The sequence below is a fragment of the Ornithorhynchus anatinus genome, chromosome 11 (genome assembly GCF_004115215.2).
Source record: "Ornithorhynchus anatinus isolate Pmale09 chromosome 11, mOrnAna1.pri.v4, whole genome shotgun sequence".
In the NCBI taxonomy this organism is placed as follows: domain Eukaryota; kingdom Metazoa; phylum Chordata; class Mammalia; order Monotremata; family Ornithorhynchidae; genus Ornithorhynchus; species Ornithorhynchus anatinus.
Genome location: NC_041738.1, coordinates 58768498 through 58788813, shown reverse-complemented (window position 1 = coordinate 58788813; position 20316 = coordinate 58768498). Strand labels below are relative to the sequence as shown.

Here is a 20316-nt window from a genome sequence, read left to right as displayed (position 1 = left end):
TGCCACTTGTCAGCTGTGTGACGGCGGATGGGTCACTTAACTTCTCTGTGCCTCAGTTCCCTCATCTGTGAAATGGGGATGAAAACTGTGAGCCTCACATGGGACAACCTGATCACCTTGTATCCCCCAGCGCTTAGAACAGTGCTTTGCACATAGTAAGCGCTTAAGAAAAACCAAGTTATAATTATTACTATTTTTGTGATTCAAAGCCCGTTCATTCATTGTCAGTTGTATTTATTGAGTGCTCACTATGTGCAGAGCACTGTACTAAGCGCTTGATTTGAAACAGTGCCTCCCGGAAGCAGCACACGGGGTTCCTGGGCAGGAGGGGAAGGCTTAGAGCTGATTTCATTCGAAAGCAATGTGGTCCAGTGGGTAGAGCACAGCCGGGGAGTCAGAGGACCTGGGTTCTAATCCTGGCTTTGCTGAACTTCTCGTTGCCTCACCTCAATCAGTCAAGCAGTTGTATTAATGAGCACTTGGTGTGTGCAGAGCACTGTACTTCAACGCTTGGGAGTACAGCCCAAAAGTTCGGTAGACATATTCCCTGCCCACCATCAGTCCGTCATATTTGAGTGCTTACTTTGTGCAAGGCGCTGTCCTGAGCGCTTGGGGGAAGCACAGACAATATGGCAGGCACAGTCCCTGCTCACAACAAGCTTACGATCTAATATAAATCACTTTTGGATGTGTACTTGAGTGCTGAGGGAGGGGGAGAATGAAGGGAGCAAATCCGAGTGACGGAAGGGAGCGGGAAAAGAGGAAGCGAGGGCTTAGGCAGGGAAGGCCTCTTGGAGGAGATGGGCCTTGAATAATGGTGGTATTTGTTAAGCGCTTACTATGTGCAAAGCACTGTTCTAAGCACCGGGGGGATACAAGGTGATCAGGTTGTCCCACGTAGGGCTCACAGTCTTGATCCCCATTTTCCAGATGAGGTCACTGAGGCACAGAGAAGGGAAGTGCCTTGCCCACAGTCACACAGCTGGCAAGCGGCAGAGCAGGGCTTCGAACCCATGACCCCGGACTCCCAAGCCCGGGCTGTTTCCACTGAGCCACGCCGCTTCTGGCTCTGAAGGTGGGGAGAGTCATTGCCCGTCAGGTATGAAGAGGGAGGGTGTTCCGGGGCAGAGGCGGGTCGTGAGCGAGAGGTCGGCGCAGACGAGATAGAGGTGCAGTGAATAGGTTGGCATCAGAGGGGCAAAGTGTGCCGACTGGGTTGTAGCGGGAAGGAATAAAACCGTGAGCCCCACGTGGGGACGGAGACTGTCCAATCTGATTATCTTGGGCACATGGTAAGCACTCGACAAATACCAGTACGGCCCAGGGGGTAGAGCCCGGACCTGGGAGTCCGGAAGAACTGGGTTCTAACCCCGGCTCCACCGTCTGTCTGCTGGGTGACACTGGGCAAGTCACTTAATACTTCTCTGGGCTTCAGTTACTTCATCTGTAAAACGGGGATTAAGACTGCGAGTCCCCTGTGAGACGGGGACTGTGCCCAACGTGATTATCTCGTCTCTACCCCGGCGCTCAGTACAGTGCCTGGCACGTAATGAGCGCCTTACCAATGCTGTTATTATCATTAGAGAAGAGTGGAGGCAGAATGGTTCGGATCCCAGCGTCTCGCAGCTGGCAGTCTTTTGGCAAGGGAAAGCAAGGCTTTGCTTTTCCCCACTTCCCCGATTCCCTTAGCCCGCGAGAGCGGGGAATTTAATTACCGAGAGAAGCTTGCAAATGAGAATACGCTGCTCTTCGAGTTGCAGAGTCGGAAGACGGGGTGAAGGCGAGAGGGGGCGGATCACGTGAGGCGGAGGAAACCCGAATTCCCTCGGGAGGTTTGGGTCCGGTAGCCGGCCGGGCCGTCGCGTGCCCTTAATTAAATGGAACTGCTCCGGAAGGAGAGGAAAGATGGAGGGCAGCGGGAGCGGGGAGGTAGGTGCCAACCTCGAGGGAGGAAGGCGAAAACGCGGGCGCAGAGGCCCGTGTGAGGTGGAAATGAACGATTAGGTCGAGCGCCCGATTGGAGCCCACATAAGCTCGTTGTGGGCCGGGAACGCGTCTGCGTACGGTCGTGTCATCCTCCCCCGAGCGTCTAGTACAGCGCTCTGCCCACAGTAAGCGCTCAGTAATTACGACTGGAAGATGAGTGGCTTTCTCTGGGGGGGGCCGTGGTCCCAGGGTGATTGGAGGTCCGGTAGAGGCCCGCCCCGTTTTCTACCTCGCGGTCGGCGCCGGGCTTTTCTGGCGCCAGCCTCTGCCCTGGCACCGCTCCCTCACCGTCTCGTCTTCCTCAAGCCCGAGCCAGGGAACGTGAGCTCAGCCTTCTGGCCGGGAACCGACCCCCCGCCCGGAGAAGATGCCGTTAGGGTAGAGCTTATGCACACGGTGCACCCCGAATTAGACTCGTCTTTATGGATCGGGTTCATCCGGGACCTCTCCGCCAAAGAGCCCGGCTGGCAGCTCTCCCGGAACCTTGGCGGCGCGTACCGTTGGTTCGGCTGATCTCTGAAGAACTTCCTGTTATCGTCCAGGCTCGCTCGCTCCCTTCCTCCCTCTCTCTCCTCTTCTCCCCTTCTCTCCCTCCCCCGCCGGATTCTCCGAACCTAATCTTGAAATACCTATTTGGAGAGTAGAACTGGAGCCAAAACGGGAGGGGGCTCGAAAACCTCTCCCCTCCACGCCCTCCCCCCCCCCCCCCCCCCCCCCCCCCGCCCCAAAATGTGACTCGCGGGAGACAGAAATCGGGACCGGCTCGGGTCCCTGCCCAAGCCGGGCAGGCCCCGGCGTTCGCTTTGAGCGGGGAGGGAGGCTCGGGAGGTGGCCCGTCCCTCCGCCACGAGGGCCAGCGGGCTCCGAGGGGCAGCCTGGCTAGGAGGCGGGTAGTGAATCTCCCTCCAGTCCCAGCGGGCGCCGTGCGGTCTCCCGCCCAAGCCCCCGGGGCCGCCGGCACCGGGTTGAGCCCAGCGGATCGTGCCAACCAGTCTGTCCGGGACAGGGGTTGGAGCGGTGCACGTTGGAGGCGGGGAGAACGGATTTCCCTTGCTTCGGACATCTGCCAGGAAGCTGTCCGTCAAGTCAGGTGACGGACTCTCACCGGGATTTCCAAGAGGGGGGTGAAAGGGGAGACAGCGAGTTAGCCGCCTTTTGGGGCCCCGCACTGCCCCTCTTCCTCCCCCCCCCCCCCCCCCCCCCCCGGGCGCGTCTTCTCCGGACGGTGGCTGGTCTGGACGTGAGCCCGTCGTGGGCAGGAATGTGTCGGTTGTTGTATTGTGCTCTCCCAGGCGCTGAGCGATTAGACTGTAAGCCCGTCATTGGGCAGGGATGGTCTCTATCTGTTGCCAAATTGTCCGTTCCAAGCGCTCAGTCCAGAGCTCTGCGCCTAGGAAGCGCTCGATAAATACTGTTGAATGAGTACAGTGCTTTGCACGCCGTGAGCACTCAATAAACGCGACTGAATGTTTGAACGGTTTGTCTCGGGGACCGCTCCCGACCGTCGGTCCGTCGGATCGCGCAGGGCGCCGTACCGAGCGTTCGGGAGAGGGCGGGAGAGGTAGAAAGCGTGACGGTCACCCGTCGGGAGCTGACCGTCTAACTGGGGAGACTGGCATAAGGCAGCGGACAGAGAAGAGGAAGGGCTTAAGTAGCGTGTGTCGATTCCATCGGTGTGAGCGGGGATTGTAAGTGCAAAAGCGGTGAGATGATGATAATAGTAATAGCGATGGTCTTTGTTAATCCATCAACCGGTTGTGTTTACCGACCGCCTGCCTCGTACAGAACACCGAACTAATCGCTTGGGAGAGTACAAGGCAGTAGGGTTGGTAGATGCATTCCCTGCCCGTGATGATCTGAAGCAGCATGGCTCAGTGGAAAGAGCATGGACTTTGGAGTCAGAGGTCATGAGTTCGACTCCCGGCTCCGCCACTTGTCGGCTGTGGGACTGTGGGCAAGTCACTTCACTTCTCTGGGCCTCAGTTCCCTCATCTGGAAAATGGGGATGAAGACTGTGAGCCCCACATGGGACAACCTGATTCCCCTGTGTCCACCCCAGCGCTTAGAACAGTGCTCTGCACATAATAAGCGCTTAACAAATGCCAACATTATTATTGTTGTTATTATTACGATCTCACGGTCTAGAGGCCTGGCGTACAATCTAGAGCTTCCTACGTGCCAAGGACTGTACTAGACGTTGGGGGATACGAGATCATCAAGTCAGACCCGGTCCTAGCCCCTCAGGGAGCTCTCAGTCCACAAACAGGTATTGAATTCCCATTTTACAGATTTTGAGAAGCCCTGGGTCTCTCTCTCAAGGTCTCCCAGCAGGCAGGCGGCAGAGAGGGGAGTCGAACCCAGATCCTCCGACCATCAGGCCCGGGATCTTTCCACTAGGTCTCGCTGCTTCGGGGAGGAAGGCCGTGACCCGGGGAAAAGAAAAATGAGTCAGGGAGAGCTTCCTGGAGGAGGTGGACTCTTTGGAGGATCAGGAAGACGGGAGAGCTGGGGGGCCGATAGACCGGAAGCGGGAGAGGAGATCCTGGTGGCTCAATGGAAAGGGCCCGGGCTTGGGAGTCAGAGGTCATGGGTTCGAATCCCCCGTCTGCCACTTGTCAACTGTGTGACTGCGGGCAAGTCACTTCTCTGTGCCTCAGTGACCTCATCTGTCAAATGGGGATGAAGACTGAGCCTCACGTGGGACAACCTGATGCCCCTGTATCTCCCCCAGCGCTTAGAACAGTGCTCTGCACATAGGAAGCGCTTAACAGATACCAACATTATTATTATTATTGTTATCATTATCCTGATGGGGACCAGGGTCCCACCCCATCTCTCTCTCTGCTCTTAGTTCCCAGAACTTGGAAGACTCCACTTTCCCCGGCGGTATGAAAGCCAGCTATCCTCGAGGGCCGAGTTGAGCGGGGTAGAAAAATGGATTTTTAAACGTGTACTTTGGATTTTTAAATCTGCATTAAAAAAATAGCAGCAAGCCTCAGAGAGCTCTATCCAAAGAGTTATGTAAGCTCCAGGGTATCATTAGAAAAGAGGGATTTTAACATCCAAAGAGGGTTTGAGACAAAATAGCCTCGTATCCTTTGAACAGAAACATTTAGCCCTAGTTCACAGTAAGCCCTGGACAGGCATTCAGTCAGTCAGTAGTGTTTACTGAACATTTACTAAGTGCAGAGCACTGTACTAAGCACTCGGTCAGTATAACTGAGTTGATAGGCACATTCCCTGCCCACAAGGAGTGTGCGGGCTTGAGGGAGAGACAGATATTTAAAATTAATTCAGATATATACTGAAGTGCCGTGGGGCTCAGAGCGAGGTGTATCAAGTGCTTAAAGGGGACAGGTCTGATAGATGAAGCAGTGTGGCATAGTGGAAAGAGCACGGGCTCGGGAGTCCGAGGTCGCGCCACCGATCAGCTGTGTGACTTTGGGCAAGTCGCTTCACTTCCTCTGTGCCTCAGTTCCCTCATCTGTAAAATGGGGATGAAGACTGTCGAGTCCCGCGCGGGACAACCCGATTGCCTTGCATCCCCCCCGGCGCTTAGAACAGCGCTCGGCCCGTAGTGAGCGCTTAACAGGCGCCATCGTCATCGTTATTATAGATGGTGCAGAAGGGAGTGGCGGCGGGGAAACCAAGGCTTAGTCGGGTAAGACCGCCGGGAGGAGATGAGATTTTAGTAGGACGGCGGTGGTCCGTCGGACATCAAGCGAGGGGAGGACGTGGGCGAGAGGTCGGCGGCGAGAGAGATGAGATGGAGGGGCAGTGAGTAGGTTGGCGTTAGAGGAGGAGAGCGCGCGGGCTGGGCTGTAGGAGGAAATCATCCGAGTTGAGGTGGAGGGAGGGAGAACTGATCGAGTGCCTTAAAACTCAGGGTAAGGAGTTTCTGTTGGATGCGGAGGTGGATGGGCACCAGAGACGGGACTATTTTAAATCCCCCGATTTTGGATTCCCCAGAGGCTCTTTCCTCCCTAGATGAATAAAGAATAAAAGAAAACGACGCTCTCCAGGCTGGGAGGTTCCATTAAAGAGCCCGCGGGGGGTTTCTTCTCAACTCTTGAAGCGGCGTGGCCGAGCCCTAGCCGCAAGTCTCAATCTGCATTTTATGGATGAGGTTATCGAGGCACAGGGAAGTGCAGTGACTTGCCCGAGGTCCCAAAGCGGACGTGGCAGAACCGGGATCGGAACCCAGGTCCTTCTGACAACCAGGCCCGTGCTGTGGCCACGAAGCCACGCGGCTTCGCACATGAGATGCAGGCTTTAAGCGGGAAACGGGAGTGTTCATTTTTTGTTTCCTTTCCCCCCCGGGAATCAGGGGACCTGGCTTCCCATCCCGGCTCCGCCACTTGTCTGCCGTGTGACCTTGGTCAAGTCACTTCATTTCTCTGGGTCTCAGTTCCCTCATGTGTAAAATGGGGATTAAGGCCGAGAGCGTCCCTGTGGGACACGGACTGTGTCCAGCCCGATTAGCTTGTCTCTACCCTAGCGCTTAGTGCGGTGCTTTGATCCCTCCGGCCCGTAGCGTTCTTATCCCGGCAGCAAACCCCTTGAGGCATGAACGGTGTCTTCTGGGCGTTCTGCCCTCGCGAGCCGTCCTCTGCCCAGAGCGCCTTCCTGCCGGGCCGCCCTCCCAGTAGGCATTTAGCGCGGCGTGACTGACTGATGGCGGTGGTAGGCGAAACGAGGGCATATGCGGGCCCCACCCTGCTCTTGAAATCATTTCCTTTCTGTGCCCGTGCCCCCGAAGTGGTGCGGCGAGGCGAGGGTGTGTTTCCGGGCAGGTGCCCGGCGTCCCGTGCCGGTGACTTTGAGGCTAGTCTTGGTGGGTCGAAGGATAAATGATAATAATAAGCCCTTACTAGATGCCTGAGCACCGTCTAAAGTCCTGGAGTAGACGTTGATCACAGTCCCTGTCCCACATGGGGCTCACTGTCTTAATCCTCATTTTAGAGATGGGGGAATTGCGGCCCAGAGAAGTGACTTGCCCAAGGTCACACAGCGGACAAGCGGCGGAGCCGGGGTCAGAACCCAGGTCCTTCGGACTCCCAGGCGCGGGCTCTCTCCACCAAGCCGCGCCGCTGCTTGGATGAGTTCTAATGATGAGGTCGTGAGTTCTAATCCCGGCTCTACCGCTTGTCTGCAGGTGGCCTCGGGCAGGTCACTTCGCTTCTCTGTGCCTGTTACCCTCATCTGTAAACTGGGGATTAAGAATGTGAGTCCCATGCAGGAGAGGAACAGTGTCCATCCCAGTTGGCTCGTATCCATCCCAGCGCTCAATGCGGTGCCTGGCACACAATGAGTGCGTAACAAGTACCGCAATTATTGTGATCATCGCTATTATTGTTGTTATTAATATTAATAAATGAGATGCAGGCTTTAAGCAGGAAACCGAAGCATTCATTTTTTTTTTCTCTCCCCCCCCCCCCCCCCCGTCTGTCTCTCTCTCCACTGTCCTTTGTAGATGCGATGCTTAGAGTCCTTTGCAGCTCCCTCCAAAAGAAAGCCTTCTAGTGCCCGGCCCGCTACCGCCCGCTCGCCCGACCCCTCGGACCAAGCGCTCTGGCGCCGGAGCCCTAGGAGGGTCGAGGGTCGGCTTGGGCGGGAGGCTCGCGTCCCTTCGCTGCCCGGGCCCCCGGGGGCGTGGATGGACCGGCTCCCGGGCCCGGCCCCCGACCCCGTGCCCGAGCCGCCCCGGACCGGAAGCCGCCCCGGGCGTCGGGCCTCTCGCCGATGAGCCGCCCGGCCGAGCCCCTCCCCGAGCCGGCGGCCAACCAGGCGGCGCGGGAAGCCGGCATGGCCCAGGAAGACAACCGCCGCGGACAGGGCCTCCCCTCCTTCTATCATGGCGCCCCCCAAGAACTGGACCTGTCCAACAAAGCGTACAAAAGAGAAGCGGGGGGCCCTTACTCCGTGCTGGTGGACTCCAAGCTGGGCAAGCCGCACCTCCACGAGAGCGAGGAGCAGCCGTATTTCCGGGAGGCCAGGCCGGCGGCCGAGGCGCGGGCCGTGAAGGAAGACCGGGAGAACTCGGACGACCCGGAGGACGAGGAGGAGGAGGACGAGGACGAGGAGGACGAGGACGAGGAGGACGAGGAGGAGGACGAAGTGTCGTACAAAAGGGAGCAGATCATCGTGGAGGTGAACCTGAACAACCAGACGTTGAACGTGTCTAAAGGGGAGAAGGGGGTTTCGTCTCAGACCAAGGAGACGCCCGTCCTGAAGTCGAGCAGCGAGGAGGAGGAGGAGGAAGAGGCGGAGGAAGACAGCGGGGAGGAGGCGGCCACCGGCGACAGCCAGGACGACGAGGAGAACGCCGGGCAGAAGAAGAAGGAGAAGAGAGGCGAGAAGGCGAGCGTGGCCCAGAGGCGGACCCGGAGAGCGGCGTCCGTCGTCACCGCCCCCGCCGCCGCCGCCCCCTCCCCGCCCCCCGCGCCCCGGGCCGCGAGGGGCCGCCGCAAGAGCGCCGAGCCCCCCAAGCGCAAAAAGAGGGCGGCCAAGGAGCCCAAGGCCCCCGTGCCCAAGGCCAAGTGCGAGGAGAAAGAGACTCTGACCTGCGAAAAGTGCCCCAGGGTGTTCAACACGCGCTGGTACCTGGAGAAGCATATGAACGTCACCCACCGGCGCATGCAGATCTGCGACAAGTGCGGCAAGAAGTTCGTTCTGGAGAGCGAGCTCTCCCTCCACCAGCAGACAGACTGTGAAAAAAACATCCAGGTAGGTCCCGCGGGCGGGCGGGCGGGCGGGCCGGCGGGCGCGCCGGCGGCCACGCCGGGGAGGGGAGCCCGTTCCAGAGCCCCGGCGCCTCGCAGCCAGCCCCGACGGAACCCGACGGGTAATGGTTATGGCGGCGATAATTCTCGTTAAGCGCTTACTTGATGCCCAGCACAGTTCGGCGCGCCGGGGGAGATGCGAGTTCATCAGGTGGGACGCAGTCCCCGTCCCACGTGGGGCTCACGCTCTCAATGCCCATTTTACGGAAGGGGGGAATGAGGTCCAGAGGGATGGAGTGACCTGCCCTAGAACCCGCAGCAGAGGTGTGGCGGGGTCGGGATTAGAACCCGGATCCTTCTGACGCCTAGGCCCGGGCTGCAGCCACCAGGCCACGCTGGATCCAAAGCTCCCCACCGAACCGACGTCTGACCCTCCCGATTCCGGACAGGCAGCCTCCCCACCTCCCGGTTTGAAATTCCCTCTCCCGCCCCCTCATTTTTATTTTATTTATTTTTTAATGATATTTGTTAAGCGCTGGGTACGTGTCAGGCCCAGTACGAGGCTACAGACGTGGACCCAGTCCATGCCATGCATGAGTTTCACAATCTTAATCCCCATTGTACTGAGGCCCAGAGAAGTGAAGCGACCGGCCCGGGGTCACCCAGCAGACGAGAGGTAGAGCCGCAACTAGAACTCAGGGCTTTCTGATCCCCAGGCCCAGGCTCTATCCACTAGGCCACCCTGCCGGGCCTGAGAGGCAGCCGTCATCGCAGCTCTGTTGTGCTATACTCTCCCAAGCGCTTAGTACGGGGATCTGCGCACGGTAAGCCCCCGATAAATGCCACTGATTAATTAATCGTTCGATTGCAGTGTTCAAGAGGTGTCTTTCTCAGAAAGTAGATAGACCCGGAGGCCCATGATTATCTTGAATCTACCCCAGCGATTAATACAGGGCTCAGTGCGTAGTAAACTCTTAACAAATGCCACAAGTATTATTATCATCATCACTAATAATAATAATAATAGTTGTGGCATCTCTAAGCGCCTACCGTGTGCCGGACACCGTACCGAGCCCTGCGGTGGTTTCAAGCAAATCAAGTTGGACACAGTCCCCGTCCCACATGGGGCTCCCAGTCTCCCTCCCCGTTTTTACAGGTGAGGAAACGGCGGCTCGGAGAAGTGAAGTGACGTGCCCGAGGTCACACGGCAGATAAGCGGCAGAGCCGGGATTAGAACCCACGACCTTCTGACGCCCGGGCCCCAGGCTCGACCGTTACGCCTAGCTGCTTCTCGTGATCGCAGCATCTGTCAAGCCCTTATCACGTGTCAACAACAACAATAATAATAATAATGATGTCGGTGTTCGTTAAGCGCTTACTGTGTGCAGAGCACTGTTCTAAGCCCCGGGGTAGATACAGGGTCATCGGGTTGTCCCACGTGAGGCTCACGGTCTTCATCCCCGTTTTCCAGATGAGGTAACCGAGGCCCAGAGAGGTCAAGTGACTTGCCCCCAGTCACACAGCCGGGATTCGAACCCATGACCTCTGACTCCCCAGCCCGGGCTCTTTCCTCTCCGCTAAGCGCTGGGTTCAGATGCGAGGTAATCGGATGGCCCACACGGGGCTCAGAGCCATCTGCCGGGTGGACCTTTTGGTTTTTCCGTTTCTTTCGAACCCGGGAGCGGACTCTGAAAAGGTAAGCCCGGCTGTAACGGCCCCTCCCGGGGCATTTCGGGTGAAAAGGGAAACGCTTTGGGCCGCCGTTGAAGGAAGCGGCTCCCAAGGAAGGCCCCGGCCTGCGCCTCCCGCTCCGGTCCTGCCCTCTACGTCGTCGGTGGAGGGGCGGAACTCCGCTTCCCGAGGTTTCGGTGATTTGCAGTTCTCGAACATCCTGCCGCTCAAACCCCGCCTCGCGGGAGGCTGCTGAGAAGGAAGCCGGGCCGGACGGTGCATCTCGGGTCACGTGCCACAACAACGCCTCGACTGTCCAGCGGGCCGCCGCGGGCCGCCGGATCTTTGCTAATGGCCGCCAGAAGGAGGCCAGCCCAATGCTACACCCTAGGGGGAGAGTCGGGGCCCCGCAGCCGGTGGGGGAGAGTCAGGAGGATCCGGGTTCCAATCCCGCCCCCCGCCACTCGTCTGCCGCGTGACCTTGAACAAGTCGCTCCCCTTCTCTGGGCCTCCGTTCCCTCATCTGTAAAACGGGGATCGAGACGGTGAGCCCTACGTGGGACAGGGACCGAATCCCGGCTCCGCCACTCATCAGCTGTGTGACCCCGGGCGAGTCACTTCACTTCTCGGGGCCTCAGTTCCCTCATCTGGGAAACGGGGATGAAGACTGAGCGCCTCACGTGGGACAACCTGATTACCTTGTATGTGCCCCGGCACTGAGAACGGTGGCCGGCGCATAGCGCTTAACAAATACCGTCATCATCTGTGTGACTTTGGGCAAGTCACTTCACTGCTCTGGGCCTCAGTTCCCTCATCTGCAAAATGGGGACGAAGACCGTGAGCCTCACGCGGGGCAACCTGATCACCTGTGTCTATCCCAGCACGTAGAACGGTGTCGGCACATAGTAAGCGCTCAACGGATACCATCGTCATCCGTGTGACTGTGGGCAAGTCACTTCACTGGGCCTCAGTTCCCTCATCTGTCAAATGGGGATGAAGACCGGGAGCCCCACGTGGGCCAACCTGCTGATGACCCTGGATCTCCCCCAGCGCTTAGAACAGTGCTTGGCACATAGTAACCGCTTAACGGATGCCAACGTCGTCGTCTGCGTCTTGTGTCTGCCCCAGTGCTCGGAACAGTGCCTGGCACATAGTAAGCGCCTAAGAAGCAGCTCAATTATTATTATTGATTTCCGCAAAGGGCCGACAGAGGGAAGGAAGCAGAGAAGCAGCGTGGCTCGGCGAACAGAGCAGGGGCTTTGGAGTCAGAGGTCATGAGTTCGAATCCCAGCTCTGCCAGTTGTCAGCTGTGTGACTGTGGCACTTAACTTCTCGGTGCCTCAGTTACCTCATCTGGAAAATGGGAATTAAGACGGTGAGCCCCACGTGGGACAACCTGATTCCCCTCTGTCTCCCCCAGCGCTTAGAACGGTGCTCTGCACATAGTAAGCGCTTAACAGATACCAACATTAGTCTTATAATTATTAAGGAAGAGCGGTGCTGCGCCCCAGGGGTGAAGTCGGGGTACTGCACCCAGCGGGGTCCGCTCCCTCGCTCTCTTGGTTCATTCCGTCGTGTTTATTGAGCGCTTACTATGCGCAGAACACTGTACTCAGCGCTTGGAGCGGACAGTTCGGCAACAGGGACAATCCCTGCCCGGTGACGGGCTCAGTCTGAACGTCTCCGTCGCAGCGTTTGTAGAGGCACCTAGTGGGTGCGGAGCACGAAGTAGACGCCGAGGGGAGTCGGAGCGAGAGAGGAAGCACTGTGGCCTAATGGATAGAGGGTGGGCCCGCGAGTCAGAAGGATGTGGGTTCTAATCCTGACCCCAGGACTTGGAGGTTATATGGTATTTGTTAAGCACTTACTGTGTGCCAGGGCCTCTTCTAAGAGCTGGGGTAGGTCCAGGTTAATCAGATTGGACAGCCCCCCTCCCCCCCCCCCAACGCGCATCACAGTCGTAATCGGCGTGGCGCAGTGGAAAGAGCCCGGGCTTGGGAGTCAGAGGTCATGGGTTCGAATCCCGGCTCTGCCACTTGTCAGCTGGGTGACTGTGGGCGAGTCACTTCGCTTCTCTGTGCCTCAGTGACCGCATCTGGAAAATGGGGATTAACTGTGAGCCTCACATGGGACAACCCGATTACCCTGTATCTCCCCCAGCACTTAGAACAGTGCTCTGCACGTAGTAAGCGCTTACCAAATACCAACATTATTATTATTATTATCATTATTAATCCCCGTTGTCCAGACAGGGTAACTGAGTCACAGACAAGTGGCAGAGCCAGGGTCAGACCCCAGGTGCCTCTGACTCCCAGGCCTGTGCTCTGTCAAAAAAGACGTGATCTCCGCTCTCAGAGAGCTTGCCGTCTATGGACTGTCTACGTACCTCCCCGGAACAGCGAGTCTCTTCTTCACTAATCTGAAGTAGCGTGGCCTGAGCAGCGTGGCTAAGTGGAAAGAGCCTGGGCTTGGGAGTCAGCGGTCATGGGTTCGAATCCTGGCTCTGCTGCTTGTCATCTGCGTGACTCCGGGCAAGTCATTCCACTTCTCTGTACCTCAGTTCCCTCATCTGTGAAATGGGGATTAAGACTGGGAGCCCCACGTGGAACAACTGGATGACCCTGTATCTCCCCCGGCGCTTAGAACAGTGCTCTGCACAAAGTAAGCGCTTAACAAATACCAACATTATTGTCAGAGCACAGGCCTGCAGCAGTGTGTGGGTTCCCATCCCGGCTCCACCACCCGTCTGCTTTGTGACCTTGGGCAAGTGACTCAACCTCTCTGTGCCTCAGTTCCCTCATCTGTGAAACAGGGATTCCTCATTCATTCAGTGTCGTGTTTATTGAGCGCTTACTCCGTGCAGAGCACCGAGGGCTTGCAAAGTCCAGTGCAGCAATGAAGAGAGACTGTCCCAGGACGGGCTCACAGTCTAGGAGCGGCGGAGGGAGGCATCAATAAATAAACAGGCATTAATATAAATAATGCGAATTATAGATATATACGTATATACATAAGTGCTGTGGGCGGGGAGAGCGGGGGAGGAGCAAAGGGAGCGAGTCGAGGTGACGTGGAAGGGAGCGGGAACTGAGGAGAAATGGGGCTTAGTTTGGGTTAAGACTGTGAGCCCCATGTGGGACGTGGGCTGTTCCCGACCCGATGACCTGGCACCTGTGCCAGTGGCTGGCACATAGTAAGCGCTCTTCAACTGCCTCCACTTCTCCTCCTGAGGTTGAAAACTTTCTAGTCAGTGATTCACGCGGTCTCAGAACGTAATGAAATCCTCCAAATATTAAAAAAAAAAAACCTCCTGTCGCCAGAGGGAAAAAGGCATCCATAGGTGAGCAGCAACTCACGGGGACCTGCACAACAGCAGGAGACTTGATAGCGGTGTCCCGGTATAAACCCATTTATAACAATTGGTAGTTTAAGGATTCAGTCCTCTAGACTGTAAGCTCGTCACGGGCAGCAAACGTGTCTGCTAATTCTCCCAATCGCTTTTGCGCCGTATTTTATTTATGGCTCCGTTCCTGTGTCAGAGGGCAAGCCGGCGCACGAAAGCCAGGGGATCCTTGAGTTGCCTTTTTAAACGGGCAGGCCGATTGCGTGGTCCGTGAGCCCCCCTCAGGGGGACTGTGGCTGACTGTGGTGAGGCTACGGGCCCCCCCGTTTGACCCCCCCCCCCCCAGAAATGGCACCAAACGATCCGGGCCTCCCGAGCAGGAGGAGCGGACGTGGTTGGGCCGTCCCCTGGGCTCCCCGGGACCGACTCCCCAGCGTCCTGGCGTCCGTCAGTCAGCCGGTCAATCGCGGGCATTTACCGAGCGTTGACCGGCTGCCGAGCCAAGCGCGAGGGCCAGGATTCCCCAACTGGCCGAGGGGCCGCCACTGGTCGCCAGCCTCGGCCAAAGAAGCCCCCCCCCGGCCCCGTCTGTGCCGTCCCCGCAGTGCGTTTCCTGCAACAAGTCTTTCAAGAAGCTCTGGTCCCTGCACGAGCACATCAAGATCGTCCACGGTTACGCCGAGAAGAAGTTCTCCTGCGAGATCTGCGAGAAGAAGTTCTACACCATGGCTCACGTGCGGAAGCACATGGTCGGTGAGTCGCGTCTCCCCTCCGCCCCGGCGCCGGGCCCCGAGGCTCAGCTGTCCGCGGGGGCGGGGCGGGGCTCCCCCCGGATCCCGGGAGGGAGAACGCCCCATCTCGGTCACCTGGCAGGCGGCGGGACCCCGAAGCTCGGGAGGTAACCGGGAGGACTGCGGAGTCTTGTGGGCGGGGGCGGCGCGAGAACGAAGAGCAGGCGGGTCGGCTCGGGGAGCCGGATGGCGGAGGCTCTTCCTCTGGGTCCCGGGGTCTTTCGGAAGCCCGCCGCTGAGACGTGTTTCCCCCTTCCCTCCCCCCTTGCATTTTATGTCGCAGCGCATACGAAAGACATGCCGTTCACTTGCGAAACCTGTGGAAAGTCGTTCAAGCGCAGCATGTCGCTCAAGGTGCACTCCCTGCAACATTCTGGAGAGAAGCCCTTCCGCTGCGAGGTGAGGAGGCCGGGGCGCCGCGACGGGGCCGGGCCTGGGGTCCCGCCCGTGCTTGGCGTGACCCCTTAGGAGAGGGGGTGAGGCCAAGGGCCCCCCAGATTGCTCCGCTGCACCCTGTGCCAACCGTACTGTCCCGGCGGGGCTGCTGGCTTTGGACCGGTGTTTGTTTTGTTTTACGGTGTGTGTTAAGCACTTATTAATATGTGCCAGGCACTGTCCTAAGCACTGGGGTAGATACAAGCCATCAGATTGGACACAGTCCCTGTCCCACGTGGGGCTCACACCTCAATCCCCATTTTACAGATGAAGTAACAAGCAGAGAGAAGCCAAGGGACATACCCAAGGTCAAACAGCAGACAAATGGCAGAACTGGGATTAGAACCCAGGCCTTTTCTGAATCGCTGTCCTGTGCTCTATCCACTAGGCCACTCCTTGTCAGGACAGACTCAGTCCCCATCCCTCAAGGGATTCACAGTCTAAGGAGAGAGGACGAGTATTGACTCTCCGTTTTACAGAAGAAGAAACCGAGGGCAGAGAGAAGTTAAGGGAGTCACCCAAGTCCCCGGGCAGGCAGGTGGCAGAACCAGGGTCAGAAGCCAGGCCTGCGGACTCCCAGGCCTGGGCTCTCTCCACCAGGCCGAACGTGGCTTCTCCGCAAGGTGGGAAGAGCGGGTATCTTCTCCCTCATTTTACAGATCAAAAAAAGTCGAGGCTCAGCGAGGTTAAATAGTGACTTGCCCAAGGGTAGCCAGCGGATCGGTGGTCCGGCTGGGATCGGGAACCCGGGTTTCCTGACTCCCAGCTCCGGGCCCCTTCCGCCAGGCTGCCCTGCCTGCGTGTCCCGTTGAGGGTTTTCTGTTCTACCTTCCAGGTATGTCCCTTAGCTCCGTAAAGCAGCAGACCTGCTCCGTGAGAAAGGCAACTCATCCCCTGGCTCTCTCCAGAGTTTGGGAAAGGGGCACGGAACCAGCCGTAGGGGCTTGGAGCCGGGCCCGGTGGGCCGGCCCGCTCCCTGGGCGGAGACGGCCGGTCCGGGCACCGTTGGGTCCGTCGGGGGCTGTGGATCGGCCGCTTCCCGTGGGCAGGACGCCGCGGTACTCGCTCGGGAGAGAAGAGCACGCTAGAGTGGGCAGAGCGGATCCCCGTCCTCCCGGAGCTGACGGCCCGGTCGCCGAGTGGCCCGTTGTGGACGGTCTCCCGTCTGTCCCCCCGCCCCCCTTTGTCCCCGCAGAACTGCGACGAGCGGTTCCAGTACAAATACCAGCTGCGGTCCCACATGAGCATCCACATCGGCCACAAGCAGTTCATGTGCCAGTGGTGCGGGAAGGACTTCAACATGAAGCAGTACTTCGACGAGCACATGAAAACACACACTGGTAAGGACACCTGCGCCGCGGATCCCCTACCCCCCGCTCCCCCACCTCCGACCCCAGCCAGATGGCCCGTGGGCCTGGTGATGATAATAATAATGATAATGGCATTTGTTAAATGCTTACTATGTACCAGGCGCTTTACTAAAAGCCGGGAAGCGAATCGAGCTGAACCCAGTCTCTGTCCCATCTGGGGCCCGCAGTCTCAATCCCCGTTTTACAGATGAGGGAAATGAGGCACAGAGAATGACGACGATGATAGTGTTTGTAAAGCGCTTACTGTGTGCCAGACATTGTACTAAGCCCTGGGGTAGATAGAAGATAATCAGGTTGGACACAGTCCCCGTCCCCTGTAGGGCTCAGTCTTCATCCCCATTTTACAGGTGAGGGAACTGAGGCACAGAGAAGTGACTTGCCCGAGGTCATACAGCAGGCAAGTGGTGGAGTGGGGATTAGAACCCGTGACCTTCTGATTCCCGGGCCCGGACTCTATCCACTAGGCCATGTTTTCCGATCACGCCGGGCAGAGCTTCGCTTTCCTTGAGCGCGATCAGTCCGGGGTACGTCCCCGGGGCCCTGCCTGACTTGGAAAAGCACCAGGTCCACCCGCCGTACTTTCTCAGCCCAGATCTCGCTGTCCCGGGACAGGCGACCCTAGCCCAATTAATAGTAATCAATGATCACAACGGTGGTGTTCGTTCAGCCCTTACTATGTGCTAAGCGCCAGGGTAGGTACAAGAAAATTAGGTCGGATACAGTCGGTGTCCCACGCGGAGCTTTGACAGTCTCACGGGGAGGGAGACCAGGTAGTGAATCCCCATTTTACGGAGGGGGAAACTTGAGGCACAGAGAAGTGAATGTTTCTCGTTAAGTGCTTACAACGTGCTAAGCGCTGGAGTAGATTCAGGACGATCAGCTCAGACCCAGTGCCGGTCCTGCCCCGGGGTTGCGGTCTTAAGGGGAGACAGAACAGATGAGGAAACTGAGGCCCGGAAAAAGTGATGAAGCGATTTGCCCAAGGCCATCCAGCAGGCAGGCGGCGGAGCCGGGATTAGAACTCAGGGCCTCTGACATCCAGGTGCTTTCATCTAGGCCAGGCTGCTCGTGAGACAGACGGGGCCCGAGACATCAGCCCGGATCTCCTTTATTATTATTATTATTCTATTTGTTAAGCGCTTACTATGTGCCAAGCACTGTTCTAAGCACTGGGGTGGATACAGGGTAGTCAGTTGTCCCACGTGGGGCTCACAGTCTTCACCCTCATTTTACAGACGAGGGAACTGAGGCACGGAGAAGCGAAGTGACGCGCTCCAAGTCACACAGCCTGATGGGTGGCGGAGCCGGGATTCGAACCCATGACCTCTGACTCCCAAGCCCGGGCTCTTTCCACGCCGCTTCTCACACGGGGACCCCCTTTGCCGGGGTCCAGCAGCCTGCCCGGCATCTCTCAAGTTCCACTCTCCAGTGCGGTGCCCCCCCCCCCCGCCGGACTCTCCCAGGTCCGTAGCCCGGAGGCGGTGGGCGGCCGCCAGCCGCCCGGGAAATAAGATCATTCATTTAGTCGTATTTATTGAGCGCAGTGTGCAGAGAACTGCGCCGAGCGCTTGGGAGAGTCCAGTAGAGGAGCACGAGAGACAGCGTGGCATAGTGGAAAGAGCCCGGGCTTTGGAGTCAGAGGTCATGGGTTCGACTCCCGGCTCTGCCGCTCGTCGGCTGTGTGACTGTGGGCGAGTCACTTCACCTCTCTGGGCCTCAGTTCCCTCATCTGTAAAATGGGGATTAACCGTGAGCCTCACGTGGGACGACCCGATCACCCTGCATCTACCCCAGCGCTTAGAACGGTGCTCGGCACGTCGTAAGCGCTTAACGAATACCAACGTTATTATAGCGGATAGAGCCCGGGCCTGGGAATCAGAAGGTCACGGGTTTTAATTCCGGACCCGCCCGTCACGTGCCGGGTGACCCCGGGCAATCCCTTCGCTTCTCTGGGCCTCGGTCACCTCATCTGTAAAATGGGGATCGAAGCTGTGAATCCCACGTGGGACGGGGATCGCGTCCGATCCGACGAGCTCGAATCCGCCCCGGCGCTCAGCACGGCGGCGCCCGGCGCGTAGTAAACGCCTCACAGATAATAGAACAGTAAACAGACACATTCCCCGCCCGGGAGGAGCTGACAGCCTCGGGGTGCCCGGGCCTCGGAGATCCAGGGCAGCCCCCCGGTCCCCCTTCCAACTGGCGTTTGTCTCGGCCTTCCCCCCCGCCCCGCTTCCAGGAGAGAAACCCTTCATCTGTGAAATCTGCGGCAAGAGCTTCACCAGCCGCCCCAACATGAAGCGGCACCGGCGGACTCACACGGGCGAGAAGCCCTACCCGTGCGACGTCTGCGGCCAGCGCTTCCGCTTCTCCAACATGCTCAAGGCCCACAAGGAGAAATGCTTCCGCGTCACCAGCCCCGTGAACGTCCCCCCCGCCGTCCAGATCCCCCTGCCCCCGGCCCCCGCCGCCCCCGCGCCCCCGGTCCCCTCGGCCGCCAACGCCCCGGCCCCGCCCGTCGGGCTGAACCCGGTGGGCGCGCTCCCCCCCCGCCCCATCCCGCACCCCGTCTCCCACCTGCACATCCACCCGCACCCCCACCACCCGCCGCACCACCTCCCCGTGCCCCCCGTCCCGCACCTGCCCCCGCCTCCGGCTCTCTTCAAGAGCGAGCCCTTAAATCACCGAGGCCAGAGCGAGGACCACTTTCTGCGTCACCTGGCGGAGAAGAACAGCTCCGCCCCCCACCATTAACGCCCGCCGAGGGGGAGCCGGCCGGACCCACCCCCCTCCCCCCGCCGGCCCGCGGGCCGGAGACCCCGGCCACCCCCGGGCCGGGGGGGCGGGATGCGGGGCGGTGTGGGGGGGGAGGCCTCCAGCCTCCCCCGGCCCCCCTCCGCCCCCCGGCGAGGGGAAGCGGCGGAGGGGCGGCGGGGGGTCGGTCCCGGCCCGCTCGCCGGGGACTTTTGTAACTTTCAGATACTTTGAGAGACTCGTGGAATTTTCTAATTTCATATCAGCTGATGAGGTATGCTTGCTTTTCTATCCCAGACCGCTCCTCGGAGAGGAGGGGCCCGGCTCCTTTGTACTAATCGGGAAGGCTGTGAGATTAATCCATAGCATTAATTGTATCACTGTGTATCGTAACCGACCCTTCTCGGCTCCCGGCGCCGGCCCCCGGAGCCCGGCCTCAGCCACGTATCACGGTATATCGAGCATTATAGAGAAAGACGAAGAAAACTTTCTTGTCTGTGTAGCTCTCCTAACGCACTCTTTATTTTACTACAGAAAATTATTTTAGAGTTGTTTTTGTATAGACCTCTTTAGTAGTCTGTTTCTAAAATGAAATGTATTTCGATAAGCGGTGTCATTTTTCAGTGTAGCCGGGCCTATGTTGTAAAATAGAGACTTTTTTTTTTTTAATAATCATCCAAATGTGATTCTTCAGAGAGGCATCGGAAGCACCTCTGGCGCCCAAGCCAACCCCCGCATCCCCACGGACGACAGCGAGGCGCTTCGGAGACGAGACGGAGACGGGCCGGGGGGGCGCGGGTCGGGGGGGCCTCCGGGGCGGAGGGGACTCTGGTTTTCACAACTCGGCGGACGTAACGCGGTCGTCTCCTGAGGTCGTCCTGTTTCTCCCCACCCCCTTACACCCAAGTGTCTTTTTAGGCTCGGGGACCGAGGCGAGATCCCCAGGCCCCCGGCTGCCACCTCTCCCGTTAGTGCGGCGGAGGGGAATCTGCGGGGGGAGAAGGAGCTCAGGGGAGCCGGGCCCCCTGGCTGGGGAGTTCCCCACGCTTTGCAAAACGTAAGTCCGTTCTCAACCTAGGACGGGGAACCGGGCGGCGGGGGGGGGGGGGGGGGGCGACCGGGGAGAGGGGTGGGGGGAGGCCCTCTCCCCGCCGGTCTCGTCCGCCGCTTCCCTCTCCTGCGTCGGGGGAATCTGCCAAGCCTCCCTCGCCCCTCCTCTTTCGGGAGTTGTTGGGAAGGGGACGGTCTCG

At 58.7% G+C, this 20316-nt stretch overlaps 1 protein-coding gene across 1 annotated transcript; it reads left to right on the top strand.

Annotated features, from left to right (window-relative positions):
• Positions 1-7463: 7463 nt before the first annotated feature.
• Positions 7464-19120, top strand: ZNF652 (zinc finger protein 652). Its single transcript, XM_029075882.2, has 5 exons — positions 7464-8712; positions 14325-14472; positions 14794-14909; positions 16141-16285; positions 18552-19120. Exons 1-5 carry the CDS (start codon positions 7729-7731, stop codon positions 19064-19066), a joined length of 1908 nt encoding a protein of 635 aa, XP_028931715.1. The 5' UTR covers positions 7464-7728; the 3' UTR covers positions 19067-19120.
• The last annotated feature ends 1196 nt before the right edge of the window (positions 19121-20316 follow it).